The 21,525-nt window shown below is 29.8% G+C and overlaps 1 protein-coding gene across 1 annotated transcript in view; it reads right to left on the bottom strand.

Moving 5' to 3' along the window:
• LOC148285804 (proton-coupled zinc antiporter SLC30A2-like) overlaps nt 1-19,907 on the bottom strand; it is a 31,173-nt gene extending 11,266 nt beyond the window's left edge. Inside the window, exons 1-4 of the mRNA XM_088243015.1 lie at nt 19,423-19,907; nt 7,671-7,828; nt 5,073-5,180; nt 1,195-1,315 (exon numbers count right to left, since the gene is read on the bottom strand). Of these exons, the coding sequence (XP_088099141.1) occupies nt 1,195-1,315; nt 5,073-5,180; nt 7,671-7,828; nt 19,423-19,691 (656 nt within the window). The 5' untranslated portion in view covers nt 19,692-19,907. The remainder of the gene's footprint in view (nt 1-1,194; nt 1,316-5,072; nt 5,181-7,670; nt 7,829-19,422) is intronic.
• Between the last annotated feature and the right edge of the window lie 1,618 nt (nt 19,908-21,525).

Genomic DNA, 21,525 nt, shown 5'->3' with positions numbered 1-21,525 from the left:
CATAATTTATCAGAAGCCAGGTATTGCTAAATCTTGAGGACTATTAGTATTTGTAATATTTTTTTAATATGTTTTTATTAATTTATTTTTATTAATACAGTTTATACTGACACAAAAGATATTTTTAACAATTTGTTTTTAATGATATGAGAAATAAATTAATAAAATTAATTTTTCGCAAAAGCATGTCTCAGTGACATTTTCTTATCATTTATTTCTGTTATTTTAATTTAACTTTGCTCTAATCCCCAAGTCAGCAACAATTGTTATTAATGATATTCTAGAAACTATTCCTTTATTCTAGAATACTCAATATTATTACATAATATTATTTATATCATATCTGATTGAAAAAGAGATAACTATTTACAAAGATTACATTTTCATTTATTTTTATTATTTTTCAAGGTAAGCTAAAACGCCAAAAAAAAATTATTTCAAGATAATTTCAAATGAGGTTCTGCAAGAAACGAAACTCACGATGCTCGCTTTAAAAGTAAAGAATAAATTTATAACAGGAACATATGCAGTGGTGTGTCATTCTCCAAATCAAGACCATAAATTTTCATTCGATTTCTTTGAAGATTGGTATCATAAAACATGTAATAAAAGAGTCAAAAATAAAATTACATCAGAGCATCAGAAAGAAAATTGTAATAATTATCAGTAAATGATAAAGAAGATCGTTTTGTGATGAAAGTAATTGACAATATCATGCCTGCTAAAAAAATAATGTTAAAGAAAACTAACAAATAATGGTTTTCACAACCCTTACGTGAACTTCAGAAACAGAGGGATGACTCACACAAAGTTGCTCAAATAATTCAATCGGATGAAGAATGGGAAATATTAAAAAATTAGGAAACATAATGAGTCTGAATTTAACAACTAGTAATAAAGTAACTGAAAATATTTTTGTATAACACATATTGATTATAATGTAAGTTATAAATATGTAGTTGTTTAAGTTTTTTTTACAACTATCTAAATAAATACATTACATTACATAATATAGGTAAAATAATCTACAAACTTCTGAATTATCTTTGTTAGTGTGAGTGATGCCCTAGAGTCTACAAAACTACTGCATTATTACAACACAATGTTTTATATCTCAGAGGGGCGAAGTCAGTAAATCATTACATATTTGTTAAAATTAAAATAATTTGAATAGGTATAAAAATGTCAACATACGTCCTCGTAGCAGGTCGACTGGCCATCCATATTGAGAACAGCGATATCATAAAACTGGCAAAGTCTGTGAGTAAATGTGCTGCATCCGTAGCTATGGCCAAACTGCTCGAAATATAACCACCTATAAATCAAGTAATAAAAAGCGGTATAAGAACAAATGCATTTTATACATTATGGTCTTATTTTCAAAAGCATCGAAATAAATATGACCTGTTGGTTCTATTAAAAATCCTTTATTCGCTCTATGGTGCGCCTGAATTACTGAGCTCTATGAAATTAAACATCCCAACAAGAAACCTGAGACAAAATTGACATTTTCATACTGAAAACCATAGAACTAATTATGGTTTTCACTCCGCCTTGCCTAGAATTCCAGTTTTGATTTCATTGATAACAAGTTGTCATCTAACATGCAATAACTAAATGAAATTCAATTCAACTGTAACTAGAGCAACTGGGTTTTCTGGGTGCTTAAAATGCTTGATGTTTGCCTGTCTTAGGTAAAAAGGAGTAAAAAAAAAAAACAAATCGATAGCTCAGTTCCATACAGAGATAACTAGAAATGACTAGTTTTGAGAAATGGCTGACCTAAGTTTTGACAGATCTAAATTGATTTGTAACAAACAATCATTTATATCACCTTAATTTAAGTAATTTATGTGAAATATGTACACAATGGTTACTTGTTTTAGGATTAAAGTTGTTATAAAGTGATCAAAGTTGTATCACACAAATTGGTACATGATTGCCATACCAGGTTTACTAGTATGGAAGGGCTTGCTGTTCCTAGATATTGTAACAAATACGGCAAAAGGACATTGCAATACAGTATACCTAAAATATTTAACATGTTATGAAACTATATTAAAATAGTGAGTGAGACGTACGCTGAAATTGTGGCTAATGGAAAAAAGTTTTTTGTATTAATGATAATTTTTAATATTTTATACTGTAATAGGATATGGTATAATACGAGTATGTAATGTTTTTCAAATAAAATTATGATTAATGTAGGTTAAGTATGAAAAAATATGATATGAAGAAATCGAAGCAATATATAAGAACCTGCTGACGAGTTGTATGCTTACAATTCAGCAGGACTTTATGAAAACATCTGCATAACAAGAGAAAACTGATATTTTTTTAAAGTCATACCTTTGTAGAATTGAAAAGGGGTATTTTTTAAATAATATAATGAAAAGTGTAACTCAAATTTTTATATTTTTTAGATATTCCTCTATGGAACTAAGCTGTTGAAATATTTCAAATGAAATTTTATTATAAAAAATTAATACAGTACATATGAATAAAATATTGAGATTTTTTCACTAACATACATGTACTTTTCGGTTGACGAGATTTTTTTTCTATTAGGTGTACAGTTTTGCTTCCGATTTTTTTTTCCAAAATTCGAGCCTTTGTTGTAAAAAACTTGCTATACATTTATTATTCAAAGTATTGTCCATCGCTGGCCACTACTTTCTCCATTCAGCGTACGAATCCCACATTGAAAAACGTGTCATCTTTTGAAGCGGAAGCAAAGTTGTACACCTAATATGTAAAAGTAAAAATGCTCACTATTTTTATTATTTATACGCTAGGAACACGCATAAAATTCAAAAATGCCTGTCTCAAAGCAATGCTGGCCGCACGTCTGTCTAAACCTGAAAATGCCTGTCATCTCCTTTCATTCCCCAAATTTTGTTCCTTCTCTTCCTTAATGTACTACCTCAATGATTTTGTCTTTATTCTGATTTATTTGACATTATCTGTACTATGATAATATTATGTTTTTTAACTCAATCATGTAACGTATTATAGTCTTTGCAAATGCCTAAAAAGAAAATACATATGTATATATTCTTCAGTTGAAGATTTTCATATCATTACTGACACGTAAATATTTATTTCATCATCATCGTTCCCTTTCCGTACCTACTGGTGCATAGGGTACTGCATTGGTCCACCAATCGCAGCGTATCTTGATCATTTTTGTTACATGAAGGTAAGATGATAAATCTTACGCTTCAGGTACCGGTCCAGGGACTATGAAATATTCTAGTATGAACACACTTTTAAATCAATGTTTCAATCAACCATGTCGAGAATTCAACCCGAGACCTCTTGCTTGGTAGGCAAACGCAGGGACCATTACACCACGAGGTCGACTAATATTAAATATTTATTTACCAACTTGTAAAATTAATAAATATAATATCTGTAAGAATTATAAGTACATACTGTTACTTAGTGTCCAACTTTAAGATTTCTAATTGAAATTAAAATTAAGTTGTTTTAAGAATTCTATAGATTTAAATTAATTCACTCTATGTCGATATAATTATTTTTATCTGTTTTCCAAAATCAGAAAAGATAAAAATGTGACTATTGTTTTGTTTACCTTCTTGATGTCAATACATACTGTAAACTTAAACATTAAATAAATTGCAAAATAGATTTTATTAAAAATTATACTAGATGTTTTGATTGTTCTATAAATACAGAGGAATTTCTTACTGACATTATTGTAACCACTTTGTTTAGAAATAGCAACCTTGCATTATCAACTGGTACATTTTATGTCATTGTTCCAATATAACTTACCAACAATTGTGTTGCAAAAAATACATTGATAGTATGTATCTTTATTTAAATATGTTCAACAACTCAACAAAAATTGTAATAGAAATTGATTGGTTAACTGAAGTAATCCACATGGGCTTGGTTATTTTGATAGTAACAAAGTCAAACTGATTAACATTTATTTTAAGATAAGTTGAATTATCAAGTACATTAGTACAAGTACAAGTACAAATAAATACTATCTAGCTGAAAACTAAAAATTTATTATCAATGCATCCTGTCTATGTTAAACTGCAGATAAATTTATATTTAACAGTTGTTTATCAATCTATATGAAATCAATTCACATAAATATTTATGTGCTTTGTAAATTGATTTATATAATTTTACTAAGCCTGTAAATGTTGTATAAATCAATACGCAAACCGATGTCAATGTTTTCCTGTAAATTAGTACAATAATGGAAAATATGTTATTATATTTTACGGTTTCAATGATTTCATACAGTAAAACTCAAATTATCCGGAATAAGAGTGCCAGACGTTATCCGGATATGCAGAAATTTGGATAATTGGATCAACCATTAAATTAAGGCAATATTAAAAAAAAAAAAAAACATAATTTACTCCAAGATCACATTTTTATTGCTTTTGAAATAATACAGTGAATTGAAATCACATAAAACATTACTGCCAGGGCGGCTGGTCTGGTCGGCGCACCGGCCACTGGCGCTTTTTTTTATTTGTTATTATAAGATCTCTATTTATATTGTTTATACAAATGCAGATAACTGGAGTTCGGATGAATGGAGTTCTACTGTATTCTCAATTTACATAATAGACTTAATACTGGTCAACACTATGCGAAGAAACTAGTGAAGGGATACCCACAAAGGTTTCCTTTCAACCGAATAAAACTAAGCCAAAACCAAGTGAGGGTTATCACCAGAGCCCTTACAGGGCACTACAGATTGAATAAACTCATTGTTAGAATGAATCTCCCGAAACTTCTAGATGTAGGTTCAGCGGTACAGAGGATGAAACACCTTTACACATGTTATGTGAATGTGATTGACACTCGTCCCCTGCCTAATAGACCAATGATTTAGGAGGAGATTTAGCAAAAGATATGAAAGCGCTCGCCTTCCATTCAAAGGTTTGGAGGACGAGAATTAATTTGTGGGGACCCATCACAATAGACCTACACAGGTCGCAGTGACGTCAGAAGCTTGTTTGGCACTGGCTCTCATCTACAAGAATAGAAATGACTTAATAATATAAATAAAGATGGCTTACCTACTGCTTCCGCTATCATGAATATTACACATAGTACACTGGCAATAATTAATTTCCGGCGTGCTTTTTTGTCAATTTCTTCATTTCTATCTCTGTGGCAATGTCCAACTGAAATATAAATATTAGAATGTTAAAAACCTAAATATATAAATGACAATCTTCATTAATAATTATTATCACTATTCGATATCCTTATGTGAACTTAATATTTTTAAGGCTGATATTTTGGTGGTTTATAATAGTTTAAGATTCTAAGATGGAATCACTTCTCTACAATACCGCAGAGTGAGTGCGGACCAACTACTGCTTCACAAAATTATGACAGAAGTAGTTGACTGTGCAGAATTACTCAGTTTAATAACAATACATTTTCCAGCCAGGATTTGTAGACGGTACCACCTGTTTTATGTACCCATGAGTAAAACATTGTATATTAAAAATGCTTTTTTTGTAGGACTTTTTCAGTGTACAATACAAAATTTAAAGACATAGACTACACAAACATCACTCGGTCAGATTTAAAATTGTCACTAAAAATGCATTATGTAACTTAATAGACATTATAATAATAAATATGTACATCTCCTTTCCCCTTCTTATCCTCTTTTCATGCATCCTTGTCTTAATCCCACCCAATTCACAATAACCATTCTTTTTTTTAAAATTATATTTTCTTTGATTATTAAAAATACATACATGAAAATAAATTTTTTATATGTTAAAACTTATATGTATTTACACAATATGTATTATATTTTAATGCTATTTTGTGGTTCAAATTTGTTACTAGATATCGATTTGATAGTAACTACCAGAAAAGGTATATACATACACACAAGACAAGGCTAGCACAGCGTGAAAGCTTGTCAGTACCGAGGTATGTTAACAAGTATGGCCAAAGAACACTTCATTATACAATTACTATTTTTTTAATAAGATTCCTAAACAGATCTTAAAAGAAAATGTTTGACAAATTTGGTGTATTTAGTGTCTTCTGTGTGGAAAACTTTGATTGATTGATTGATTTTCTTTACTAACTTTGTACACTTTGTGGAAATCTGTTATTGGTTCTGAGTTTATTCATTATATCTGTTTGTTTACTTTAAATATGTATGTAGAACTGTTGGTTTCCCAAATAAAATAATATGGTAAAGATTGTTTAGATTGTTGGGGTTAAGTTTAATTCAATATTTTGTCAATAATGCCAATCTATTAGGGATATTTTAATACATATACATATAGAACCGTTGATTGATTAGTTTAAAAATTCCAGTACCACACATATTATATTTATGACGCATCATTTTATATACCTAATGTGTTCGGTATATGAGTTTGTTAAAATAATTGTTTAATCACAAAGCAATTTTTTTTATTATCAAGTGGTTAAGGTGCAGCAGTTAACTAAGCTAATAGTTTTATCTTTCACTCTGCCATGAAACTATTTTCAAACAAACATAAAAGCACTCGATGCAAAAATAGTAAATGTTAAAAAAAAAAACATTTAGGGTCCATTACTATAAGAATCATAAGTATATTCTATTTTTAATCTAAATCTCAGCAATGAGAAAAATATTTGTTTATTTAACAAAAGTTAACCAAGTGGTGGATTACCAAAAATATCACTGATATGAATTTAATTCATTAATAATGAAATTCAAGTCTTATGAATTCTTTTGTAATCGAAGCTTTAATGATTTGTAAAATTTCAATGAAGAATTTCCAATAACCTCAGTTGCATCTTGAACTGTAAACTCTTAACAGATAGAGTTCAATGCTATGAAGTTCAAATGGACAAGCAATCAAAACAAAACGATGCCGATTAATATTGCAAATTTTATCACAAGTACTGTCACATTAGTTTTGATTTTACATAAGTATTGTATTATTTTAATACACCTCCACTTGTGTGCAAGTGATTTTCTGTACAATATTGTATTCTTTTCAATACAAATATGTAAATCTTTTGTCTTTTACTTCTACAAATCTGTTGAAAGAAGGCAAAACATGACATATGTTTTATAAATTTTGAAAGAGCAATTATTTTTTAATTTGATGGGCTTTGAAAAACCGGAATTTTAGATTACAAGCCAAATTCTAGTGTCAGTAGATGCATTGCACATTTGTTTATGCAGGAATTTTTCATGCTACTTTATTTGCGCAAAATGCTAAAAATTGCTGAAGAGTCCAGTGATCTACATACAAAAAACAAAAGTATCATATTTAGCCATCCAGAAATAATACACTTAACAAATTGACTAACAGCAAAGTTCCAATAAAACATATTTTATGATACATTTGTTTATACTTGTAATCAACAAAACAATTAATGCCCCTATTATGAATAAACTACTGCTTAATTGGTAATATAAAATATTATCATGAGCATTATTCTAGTGAACCAAATATCAAATAGATTGTTAAAAAACTTACTAGGGAAAATTGATCACATATTTATGAATTATTATTTGACACAAATACATATTATAAAGTTTGATAAATTTAAAAACATAATAAATGATAGATTGAATAATACTTAATGAATCGGCGTTATTTATTTTTTACTATAGAAACTAAGATGAAATCTTGTTAACTTACGGTATGAGGTTTCGATGGATGGCAGAGGTTTGGTGTTGTCTAAGATCCCACAGCACCGAGACGAAGGTTTTCCGTGGACACAGTAAATTACCCTCTTCACTGTTGGACTCCCAGCAATAAGTTCCGCTGCCCCGTAGGACACCTTCCCTCCCTGGAAACTAACCACACCAACCATGATCAACTATCCACACAATACTAGAGATATAACTCAACAGACTAAACTATACAAGTTTCTTACAACAAAATCGAGTCTTCTTCAGACATTATTGACTAGGATAACAATTAAGGTGCAAAAATTTTATGATACTACTTCTAGTGAAGCATTTTCATGATTAAACTACGGCTTTGAAGTAGATACTCCAAGGGAGAACATATATATCTCGAAAGATAAGTCTATGGGTACAATAATAATTTTTATCAATTATTCTCAATCGGAAAATGTTATTGGTGTTTAATAGATAAGCTAAACTTCGTCAGAAAATTTTCATTGCTTGAAATGTTTGATTTGAGATAACATTATTGAATTCATTACGTGTCATCTATCAGTAGGTAATATATATATATATAACATATTTTGTATTTACTTATGATTAAAAAATGATGGAAAATGAAACAAGGCAAGAAAATAATAAGATTAAATTTCTAAGGTACACTACTGAAAGTGGTTAATTATCGCGTGATGTTTCTAGAAATGTCCCTTCTGTCTTTTACTTAATCAAATTTTACTTTAAAATATGGCAAGCCTTTAATGTTTTTAAGAGCAGGAAATATTCAATGCAAAAAAATTACATCTTACATATTTACCTAAATTCATCAAAAACTCGTAGGAATAAACCAACATTATTAATGTTTCTTGAAGAGTCACATTTTGCATATATGCAAATCAAAGTACTCGATGGTTTCCACACTTGCAATGAAAGTAGGTATATGTAAAGTGTCAAATTATCAATGAATTATATATATTTATTATTCTAATTACTTTTTATATCATTAAGTATATCAAAAAATACATCACTTAATCTACATTGAATTATTTCAAGGGATCGAAGAACAAGATAAAATAAATTACTTCAATTCATGAAAAAGTCATTGAAAAAATAGGCATATCAATTTTAATAAATACACATACTTATCCATATTACTCTGAATTAGAATTGTGTTAGAAAACAAAATAAAATATTTTTCATATAAATGAAATTGAAGTGTTTATTGATTTGATGAATTTGTTTATACAATTTCATAATTTACTTTTATTTTTAAGTTATTAAACATGACAAGTCAAACTTCCTTCAGAATACACAATTCGTTTGAAGTAAACACTTTTATACTAGTACCCGTAACGCATGTGCAACAATAATTATAAGACATAGGCATCTAACTATAAACACACATAGACATACATATTAGAGACACGAAAACGTACCCATAGTTAATGAGTTTGTTTATTTACCCAGGGCTGCATTCAACGAGCATGCATATACTATCAAAAATAGGAGGAAACCCATTTTTGGTATATAAAAAAGTTTATATTTTAATGTTTACAGTCAATATTCATTTTTGGTGGATCCCAATCAGATTCTTTCCGTAAGTTCCTTATAATTTCGACCCATTTATTTCTTTTCACTAGATTTTGGGGAATGCAAAAATAATAGCATTTATTATATTTTAAAAACGTATTCCTATCAGTGCGCCCCTGTGAGCAATAAGAACTTCGCAACTGCGCCATTGGGAGTAGTTTGACGTTTATAAAATATATCTTTATTTGAGTATGAATTATTTGAAGCTTTGTTAATCACTCATGAACTAATTTACCAATGTAAAGTTACAAAATCCTTTTTATAATGTTTATCCGAAAGGTTTTTGCACGGTTTCATGACACAAGCGGGCATTTTTGTTTCGATTCTAGACGTCACACCTGGTTGGCGGTCACTAAATACGCGTTGGGCATTACTGGGTGTTTGGGCATCAGTTAAGTGTCATCATTTTTGAGGGCTCAGGGCGCATCTATGTGTATATGTGCATAATCGGCAGAACAACGTAAGCGACAAATAGTGAATTGTGCAGGAGAAGGTTTTTTATTTTTGTTGCATATATTTTTTTTTTTAATAATTCGGTAAATGGGATTTATAATGGTTGGTTACTGCCAATACTAAAATGACAGCCAAATTGTTTAAATACCTTCCGCTTTTAAGATAGTGGCGGTAACGTAGCATAACTGCCTACATTGTCATCGGTTATGTTGTTTTGCTTAGCTTAAAAATAAATAATAAAAAAAAGGTTTATTTGTAAATATTGTAATTTTTTTTGTTACAATGGCTGTTTTCTTTTAAGAAATAAAAATGAATACCCTCAAATGTAGCAGGTGAATTTTATAAAGCTATGATGTTTTTAACACTTGCGCACTTGTTTCCAAAACAACAACTTTAGAACCAAATGTGATAATTTTAATTTACAAAGAACTTTCAATGCAAAATAATAATTATTTAGATAATAAGAGTACATATTAAAATAGCGTGTCTGAGACAACTGATGTTTTTTAAACATCAAAACATTCGACTTAAAAAAACATTTTTTTTACCAAAATGTACTTCAGTGTTTTATCCAAGTATAAAATAGCTAATTGTAATAATTTCTGCATTTTTAACTTGAAAACGGCAAAAAGTGGGCTTCCGTGTTTTATCCTCTAAGGTACAGATATATATCGTCTGCTTATAGGTAAAATTTATTTGCAGAAATCATGTTTCTGAGACAATAAGGTTCAAAATATGTTTTTAAATTTTCTCAAATATTTTACTTATTATTCAATGAATTAAAAAAATATATTTTTTTAGCAAGTGTGGTAAATATTTGTCTTTATATTTTTATTAATTTTTACCATATTTTAGTTTTGTTTTTGCTTTAAAATTGCAAAATCTCAATTAATTCATTTTACCTGTCAGGAAAAAAGTGACTTTTGTCAATTTGTGATATTGATTATTAAATGGCCAATGGCCCACAAGATGGCCTATCCCTGTAGCTTTCTCTTTCTATCGCGCTGATATTTGAGAGAAAGCGATATCCCCCCGCTTCTCCCCACTTACCCCCCACCCGAAAGATGGTGTTTAGTGGGCCATTGTCAGGAGGAAGCAATAGATACATCTTATATTAACAAGTAAAAAAAATTAAAAGACTTTTACCTGCAAAATTTATATCGATTTCAACAACAAGTAAAAATCATAATTAATTTTACTTCTCACAAAAATTCTAAATATTGTAACTATTGTTTTTTTTGTGATTTTATTTTATTGTATAGCCATTTTAGGCAGATAATGACTTTTACATATCATGCATTGAATGTAGATAATGAATTTTGTACACTCAACTCATTTTTGCTCAATATTGCAAATAATGAGTTTTACCTCTAAGCAGACGATATGATAAAAATATACCTAGTTTGGGCCATGCAACATTTAATAAACCACTTTATGTATAAAAACATTTCAATAAATAAGTATTGTTAAAACTTGACACATAATATAAGAAGGAAAATATAATATTTCAAACATTGATTTTAAAAATAGATCATCGGTGACACTTATCTATAAATTAATTTAGTTTTGGAATTCCTATAAAGGTGCCTTATTATTAAATACATATTATAAGATTGAATGTTGAAAGAAGTGTGAAAACTGGGAGGAAGAGTTGTAGTACCCTGGGTTTTATTTAAGTAGCGGGTAGGATAAAGTAATCATAGTGTGACGCAGCGTTGCCTACCTCTATCAAGTAAAAATCGGTAGATTCATTATCGGCCCATCTGTCATGGACGGGAGAGGGAGGGCGCAATGTTACCAGCCTCAAGATTAATTATTTGGCCAGAGACTTGTTGTCTACTCAAAAGCCGCGAGCGGGGGAGCAAGGTAGCTGGTAATTGTGTCAAAAAATTTAAACAATTGTTCAGATAAAACCATTTCCATATTGAATGAAAAATTTTAACGATAAACTTCTGAACTGGTTAATTTATAATACCAACACTTTGGAGCGCATAAAATTACATGTACCGAGCAACTACTTAAGAGATAGGCAACATAGACCATTTGTTCTTCCTGAATGCAGGACAAATTTACCGTTGATTATGCCTCTAGACTGGATGATTGGTCTGGTGAACAGCCTACCAAGATAGGTGGATCTTTTCCATGCTGGAATTACCAGTTTTAGACTCATCCTTTTTTTGTATTATATTATAATTTATATTTGTGATTTATTTATAAATATGTTTGTGGATATTTTATTTCTTCACACTGTTTCTGTTTTATTTAGGTTAAATGTTACAGTTGTTTTTGTTTTCTATAGTTTTTATGGACTAATTGTCGTACCTTATTAATCAAATGTGAACTTTTTTTTAACATGTTTTTGTAAATACTAATCATATAAATACAGTGTAATTGAAAGTTGTTCTGTATTGCACATTTAATTAAATAGATAAACATCATACAACACCTAGACATGGGGAAAAAATAATGAATTATTTCAAAATCACCGGGAATCAATCTCAAAACCCAACAAGAAACAAAAATGAGAAGAAAGTCTTTTGCTAACTAGACCAGATTTAGAGGCAACTTTTTTTCAAATATCTAAAACCCAAAATTAAGCACAGGATATATTGAATTAAAAAAAATCATAGTTAAAAATAAATATTTCCGTTCTTATGATATACCCAAATATTACAGTTTTGGGGCCATTTTATTTTAGCCGTGTTAGAAAATGGGAAACAAGTTGTGATGGGGCGGGATTAGAACCTCGGACCTCCTGCTCCGGAGTCCATGACATTATGCACGAAACCACAACCCGTCTCGAATTGTGTTAAATATTTTTATTATATTTTTTTCAATCAAATTCTGAGCAGTATGATAGGATTTAACACACTTCATGCGGGAAAGGTACCCGTGCGCTTGACTGGTGCTTGTCGACAGGAAGGGTAGAAATACCCGCTACACCAGCTTCACTTTAAAAGTGGGAGCGGTAGATCTACTCCATTATCGTCAACGCTTCGAATTGCACACACACATCTATAAAAAGTAAGATAAGCTGTCATTTAATTTATGTACACACGTAATCATGCACAGTTCTTATGAGAAACGTGAGGGCTTGTGGGTAAGATGATTTGTTTAGTCAATGAGTTGATAAATTAATTATATCCGTCTTCTTATCAAACATTTTTATTATATGATTGGTGAGTAGAATGGGGACATTTTCAGATGGTATATTTTATATGGATTGTTGTCAATTTGCCTTTCTGGGAATGCAAATATAGACAAATACCTGTATGTTATTTATAAAGTGTTATGAATATATTTGACTTCTAATCTCATCTCTTATTAGATTATCACAAGCAGTAAATGATAATAACGAAATTCTCCAAGCCACTGCAGGGTGGATCCATTCACCGTTGTTCTAGCGATGGCACGATATGCTAAGACCACCGTAAGTGCTGCAAATATAAAATTTTATTTTATTTTTATATTTACGTTTATTGTTATATTTATGTTTATTGTTATATTTTTGTTTATATTTATATTTATGTTTATGGTTATGTTTATAATTATGTTCATGTTTGTATGGTAGAATTGGCTCTGCACTATATAGCCATTCTACTGGAATAAAATAAAATAATAATAATAATAAAGTGTGAGTTTTTATTAAAAATTTTATTTAAAAAATAACCAATGGTTTGGGACACTGTTGATTAACCTGAGGGTCGTGAAGCTTTGCTTGGGGGGGTTGCAGTCAAATTAAGATCATGGGCCAGAAGGTAGACCCCCCCCCCTTAAAATTTTATTTAACTTTTGGTTTAGGAGATATAACGAATTTTATAAAAGTATTAATTATTAACCCGTTAAATTATAGCGAAGCCCGCTTTAAGTAAGTGTGTTAATGATATTATTTACCGATACAATAAATTATAATCAGAATAATAGTTGGCGTGGAATGGTATTGACTTTTTATTTAAAGAACATTTTTTTCAAAGATAAAATCAAACATTTTTGGCACAAATTACTAGTGACCGACCGAAGTTTCGGTTTCGGACAGTTTTGGCTAGTAAAACGGTTTTCAGTAACAGCCAAAAGTTGGCCAAAACAGTGGTCAGCATGTATTAGATTATCTTCAGCTGTACTAAGGTGGGAAATTAGCACAATTAGAGATATTGGATTGTTGTTTTCCATTCAAATAATTAGTTATCGTATTGGCATTGCCTAACATAAAAAATAAAAACTAAACTGATTTTGCCATTTGTTGACTATAGTTAGTAGTCCTAAGATCTTTCGTATTTATATTTTTATAATTCCTTTATGGTTAATAAGTTAAAGTTACATATATAACATAACAACGAACCAAAAAACACCAAAAATAAACAGATTTACTCATCAAATTTATGCCTTTTATTTGATTTTGAAGTGAATTTGGCTTACTAAATTAGTTTCAGTTTCAGCCAAAACTAGAACAGAAGCCGAAATTCGGTTTAAATTTCAGTTGAAAATCTTGTTTCAGTCGGTCATTACAAATTACCTTCCACGAATTAAAGTGTTCTCTAATCTAACTCTTATGACAATTCAATATTTGCTATGATAGTGAAATTGTACGGAACTCCGCTTAAGATTATCGCAAAATTATCTTGATTGTAAATGTATACGGTCAACCAACTCTGCTACAAAGCATAGTTTGGGATAATATTTTGGAGTTAAAAAACATATCCTGTTGACTTTGCACTTACAGCGAAGGTAAATATTAGTCCGGCCAGATTGTCAGTGTGATTTATGTGCAAAGCAATGTTGATTTACCAATGTTTCTTGGATAAGTAAAATCATTTAAATAAACATAAATGCTTTAGTTATTAGTGTTCTCATTAGTTCTCCAAACTTTTGTATAAAATATTTCAAAAAAAATTCCTTTAACAAGCAGACTACAAATTTTATTTGAATTTTCCAAAATTCTATAGCTTCTTTAAAATTTCATAGACTTAATTTATTAACACACCGAAGAGATTCTTCGATCAGATACTGCTATACATTATTGTAAATAATAAATTTGTCTATGTGAAACTTGTATATGTGAAATATTTAACTAAATATTATTAAAGACTTTCAATAGTCTTGATAAATTTTATCACGCCATATAATAGGTACAGAAGAGAACTGACAATCTTAATTCAGAATAACAGAGAATAAACGTTTGTTTTTTTTTTTCTTTATTTTTCGTCATCAAATCAAATGCAATTTTCCACTCCTACTTTCCTTCATTAATCCTCCACCACTCCTCATCAATTTCTTTCTATTTCCTTCACACTATCTCCTTATTTTGTCCCTATTTCTTTTATTTTAATTTATCTGAATAACACTGTTTAATTTTTTTTAACGATCTAACTATAAAACAAATTACTTGGTCCATTTTTGAGCAGTTACTATTTAAGTAATTAAGAACTTGAAAAGCAGCCTTTTGTTAAATTAATTAATTAGGTTGCCTAAACGTGCTCCTCGTAATTAGCTTAGGTCATGGGCCAGGAAGCAGAGTGTAATGCCAAGGAATTGCAAAAGGGTACTTGCAAATGTTTGCTTTCAACCTAATTAAGCTAAGCTGAAATCAAGTGAGGGTTATCACTAGAGCCCGCTGCTTCAATTGCATATTGAACAAACACCTTGATAGAATGAACCTTTTCGAAACTTCTAGATGTAGGTTCTGCGGTGCAGATAAGGAAACACCTTTACACATTCTATGTGACTGTGATGCTTTACATCATAAAAGGAGCCTCATCCTCGGGGGACCACCGGATAAACCTGAGGATATTAAGAGCTCACCCCCTACCTAATAACCCGATACATTACGGATCTGGGCTTGGAGGGGGGGATTTAGCAAAATGAGAACTCTCGCCTTCCACACAGTAGCCAGGCTTTTTATAGACCTATGCTTAGAGGACGAGAACTATTCACGGGGACCCGCCACAATAGATCTTCACAGATCGCAGTGATGTCAAGAGCTTGCATAGAACTCACCCCTACCTCTAAGAATAAGTATGTCAAATTAAGTACGATCCTAGACAAATTATTAATAGTTTGATTATTTTCATCTGGAATAGGAACAAAAATGTTTATTATAATAATATCTAGCAATAATATTTTGCTAAGGAGCAAGTTCTGGCGAGTGGCTAGGCAAACCCCGGCCCTGATTTCAATATTTCAAAATGCATAATTTTATCTTTGACTAGAGAACTGCGTACTGTATATCACAGATCATAACCCACCAACTCATGCGTGTTTCGACAATGAAGGATCTTGGGTTTATCTATGAAAGTAGATTGACTTTTTATCTCACATTGAGAGAACATAAGACCTTCCGCTGAAGATGTTGGGTTTTATTCTCCGAACGGGCAGAGTTTTTGAGAATCCCAATACAGTCAGAATCCTGTACAACTCGTTGATCCAAAGCAGACCAAATTAAAAAAATATATATCTTATTCATTACAATACTGAGCAACAGAAGTACAATTAATTAAAGTGGAAATAAAAGGTGCAAACAGGTTTTCTTTATAAAAGATTTCTGCTTTTGTTGAAAGGGTGTTTTTTGTATTGCTATTATTTTGTATAAACAACATGACTGTTTTTAACAAACCTTTGAAGAGCTCAAACGATCTCAAGTCTATCATATAAAATATTGCTGGATTTAAACAAATAAATGTATTTTTAAATGTTTATTTTACATAAACAGCGTAAAATGTTAATTAGTAATATATCAATAAAATTCATTTAATACAATTTTTTGTACAACTATCGACTGGCATAAGAACGGCAATAAAAGATCTGTCAAATTAAACTAATTAACCGTGAAGAGATAATTCATACCTAGGTTATAACTAAGACGGTAAAAAAACATAACAAATATCTGAAACCGTGCTCTGAATAGCACTGAGGCCATAACTAGAAGTTTTTTTAACAAGTTCAATATAACTGACCTCGTTCCTCCAGGAAGACTATCAACTTTTTTACTGTAATTCATCCATGAACTTGAATTTATTATAACCCGCTATTTTTTGCAATTTTTTTTAATAATATAAAATTATTAGGACTAATTTTCTGTTAAGAAATATTTATTGTTTTTTTATTTTTTTAAATATTTCTTAATTGGTATGCTCCCAGTTTTTACTTTAAGAAATTTAAATAAATATTATGTCTAGCTGTAAAATATTTTACAAAAACAAAATGTTTTTTTAAAATAATATAATGAATATGCTATTGATTTTTATATTGGGTGTTACCATAAGTTGTCCGTTTTTTTCCAAGTGAAGAGAACAAGAGGACACAACAAAACAAAATCACAACAAATTAGTCAATAATGTATTCTCCTTCATTATTTTACAACAAATTAGTCAATAATGTATTCTCCTTCATTATTTTACAACTAATTATCAATGATGTATTCTCCTTCATTATTTTACAACAAATAAGTCAATATTAACTCTTTTTCTATGATATGTTTTGTTGGCCTTTAATAATAAAAAATATTTTTTTGTTTTTTTTTATTTTTTATTTCCTTTTTTAATAACTATAAAATAAAAAAGTACCTCCTAATCTTTTACAGAATATTTTCTTTTCTCTTTCTTATATAACACAAAAATATTATACCTGTTTAATTATTTAGTTTATTTAGGAGCTAAAAATTCATAAACATTTCTTGTATACCCACGAACAGGCCATGCCTTTGTGGGATTGTTTGTTTACTATTCTTAATGATAATATGTATTTTATTGCCATGTAATTGTTCTTTTTTGTTTTAATACTCTGTTTTACCTCTTATGTATATTGTAGAAAAACAAAAATCTATAGTAAAAAGTTTTAAAAAAAATTTAAATTATGGCATTTCCTTTAAAATAACGTACAACTTTTACAATTTTGTTTTACTTTTGGTGCTCATTTTTAAATTTGAGAAAAAACAGACACACTTATATTAACACCTAATATAATATTAAACCGTGAAACAATAATTTTTGAGACTCTGTTTTTATCCTGATTGCTAATCTTACCTTTTTTATCTCTAGTTCCGTAAGTAGCATTAGACATTTTATTATCTTTGTAAATTTTGCTATTAATATGTTGATCATAAACAAATCAAAGCATAATAAATAATAACTTAGATATGCAAACAATTTTTTCAAAATTCATAAATTTTTTTAACACAACGATTTTAACTTCAAAAACTTATATCTTTAATTGCGTTGGTTTATTATCTTTAATCTTAGAAAATGGATTGTTTGAAGGTGTGCATGAAATTCATCAACGTATTTTATGATTCATTTTAAGTAAACATAGTACAGATATTTTAAGCGTTTTATTTTATTACTAGCTTTTACCGGTGGCTTAGCTGGCGTGCTATTAGAAAGATATTATTTTATCAATTAGTTTTGACGTTAAGCAATAAGAATTTTCCCAATGGAATGACATATATTTTTTTGAGATAAAAAGTAGCCTGTTCAATTGCCGGTCATCCAACTATCGCTTTGTAAAAAAAAACTACAATCCTTTAGTCTTTGGCGACGTAGCATCGTTATTCTGTTTTAATATTAATTCATTTTTCCACTAAGAATTATCCAAACAAGGTTGATATTTTTTTCATGGTAAAAAAAATTGTAAAGAACAGCTTTTCGGCTATCCCTATGCAAAAAATCACGTCGATCGGTAACTCCGTTGCGACTAGAAAGAAGAATTCATTTTCCCACATGAATTTTGACTTATTGATATTTTTTTCAGGATGACAAGTAGCTTTTTTGTATTTTTCAGCTCTCTAAATATCTCTATTCAAAAAATCAAATTAATCGATCACTTTGTTGTCAAAATGCGAACAAACCAACTAACACTCTTTCGCATTTATAATATTTAACATTATTTCTGCCATCTACATTACATATTATTGAAAGAGTTTTTATAAAATAATAATACAGTATAAGATATTAATAAATACACATATATACACAAAAACTTACATATTTTGTACTTAGCGGTTTTAGACATAATAATCGCCAATAAAATAACCAACTATATTACACAAATTATGAGTATTCTAATCCGATCTATTAAAGTTGATTTCCTCTTTTTTAGCACAGAATAGAAGTAAGTATAGTTATTTATTATACTTTATTAATCTAAATCAAAGATAAGTGATATAATGCTTTGTAAATATTGAGAGCTAATAGCTAATAGTTATGACTGAGTAGCTATTTTTGCAAAAAGGAGGCAAATATTATCATTTCGTATGAGACAAAATTTCCGTCATACAAAACAAAAGAACATCTGTACTAACAAATGTTGCCAACACACATGATCTCAAAATATTATGATAATTAGTGAACATAAAAATATGTGGAGATATTAAAATGATTTAGTATAGTAAATGTATAATCCGTATGAACGGTCTAATAAAAATTACTTGTTTGGTGAAAAAATACAGGATTAAATAAAGAATATTACTAAACATCAAGTTACTAATAAAAACACTGATTTAATATGTTTGTTCTAGGTGTGGAACACAGTGAGGAAACATTTTATCATGTTTTCAATTTTGAACATGTATTACAATAAATAAATAAATTTAGAATAATATTAATATACGCATGTCATAGAATTGTAATATATCTTAATTCTATGATGTATGTATTTGTTTACAGATGATAGCAGATGTTTTGTTTCCTGTTTAACAGTTACTTTAAAGCAAACAATAAATAATTGAATACCTGCTACATTGATCGTCCACCTCGATATCTGATCCTCCATCGTGATTTTTTATCATACAAGCAGGAATGTCGAGAATATCAGTAAGTCCATCACTTTCGGAGCATTGAACTAAATTATTTGTTTCCAAATTATGTTTTCCCGAAGCACAGCTCAGAGAGCGCCTTCCTGCTTTCGTTTCACAAGCATTCGTCACCGTATCACTAAACGAAGCATTATTTTCGTCCGATTTCCCCGAGTCTCCGAAGCTGCCCAAATCTACTGCTGGCATTATACGAGAAAACAAAACCTTACTTTAAAATTGTTTAGTAAGAAAACACACTTGACATTGTTTAATCAAACATCGCACGAGAGCAGCAGTGAATAAATGTTGCTTCTTATTGAACGTCACGACATAAAGTTGCAACTCTAATGATCACAAACAAACTAATGTCATGTTTATAACCTCACGAACTTAGTGGCTCGCAACCTCCGGTAACAGCTGATGGATGACGGACCACTTGACGGACGATCGGTGGCATAGAGATCGGCATAGATAACTTCCCGATATCTCGGACTGAACAAAAAGGTTATTAAGCGTGAGTAGTCTTAGAGTTTTTGTAAAAAGGTATTGACTGCTACGAAGCGTACAAATATTTATACATACCCTTGACGTACTTTTTCGTTTAGTGCATCTATCAATTTTTCAAACTCGATCGTATCTATGATGGAAAAAATCGTTTTTTCTTCTTAGTTTTCATCACTAGATTTAAAAAAATAATTTAAATAACTTAAACCTGTCGTAAGTTAGTGCCAATAAATTCTAATTTAACTTATTATGTTTTTTTCTATTTGCATTGAATTCACAGTGTTTCATAAAAACGTAAAAAAACATTTATTTTATCGTTGCGGAAAAATTAATTAGCATGAGTGTAAAAATTTGAAGCGTGAATATGCAAAGCAAATTAATAACCATATTTTTCCGTTCGTAAATATTGAAATACTATGATTATAAATTTGCTTTCGTAGCTTTATTTTTTTTCACTAATGATACGTGTACATACCTAATAGCACCAATGTAAAGATAGAGTGGTGTGGCGTTTTATCCTCTCTACCAATAATACCTACGAAGAAACAGCGTTATTGTTTTTGTTTTCATAAAGAGTTACCTAGTTCAGTTTATTTATTTATTTTTATATCTAACACTACCACGGTATTTAATTAGTTGTATTTTATGTAAAGATGACTGCCATCAATATTTTTCGCACAGATAATAATGATTATGAGGGAATTATTTTTAAAATCCAAACATAAATAAAACTGTATGGTGCGTTACCGATCATTTAGCTATCAACATTATATTTTTCAAATAATGAAGATCTGTACCTAAACACGTAGGTACGGAATTTCATAATTTGTTTTTGGGTTGCAAGCAATTATATTTTTTGATATATTGACCTTTAACAAACTTTGTGAAAAAACTCCCTCGAGTCACTGTGTGGCAACCTGAGGTTACCTTAGGTAAACCTTAGGTAACCTGAGGTTAACCTTAGGTAACCTGGGGTTAACCTTAGGTAACCTGAGGTTAACCTTAGGTAACCTGAGGTTAACCTTAGATAACCTCAGGTTAAAAAATGATCGGCTGATAATCACTGTCTCTTTTCATCTTATTAATGTTATAAACGTGTCTCGCTTAGTGATCTAATTAGATAACATATCTTTCTCTCCAGTGAATGTTTTATATATTTGTCTCAGGGTACTCGATATTTTGTTATTTTCTGAGATCCTGGTGGACAATATATTTTATTCAAAATGACCTAATATACCTATATATATGTGAAATAGGTTTTTTATAATGATTTAAGGTTTACTTGAAGATTGTAAAAAAAATCGTGGTAATATTCATAGTAGTTGCCAAAATATTAATTAATAATGTGGAATTTGCAACGCCCGCGCCGCGCAGCACAAACGAGTTTTAACCGCATTTAGTAGGACAACAAGGAATTTAAAATAATTAAAAGCAAGTATAAAATAACATGTTATTATCGAAGTTAAATAAACAGAGAACTATAGGCAACCCCCCATCCTGCCTTTTATCGGCTACGCTCAATGTAATAGGTTTATTC

The sequence above is a fragment of the Micrasema longulum genome, unplaced genomic scaffold (assembly GCF_059751315.1).
Source record: "Micrasema longulum isolate JH-2025_06_02 unplaced genomic scaffold, ASM5975131v1 h1tg000004l, whole genome shotgun sequence".
Lineage (NCBI taxonomy): Eukaryota > Metazoa > Arthropoda > Insecta > Trichoptera > Brachycentridae > Micrasema > Micrasema longulum.
Note: the sequence above shows the minus strand (reverse complement) of the source record. Positions and strands in the feature narration are given on the sequence as shown.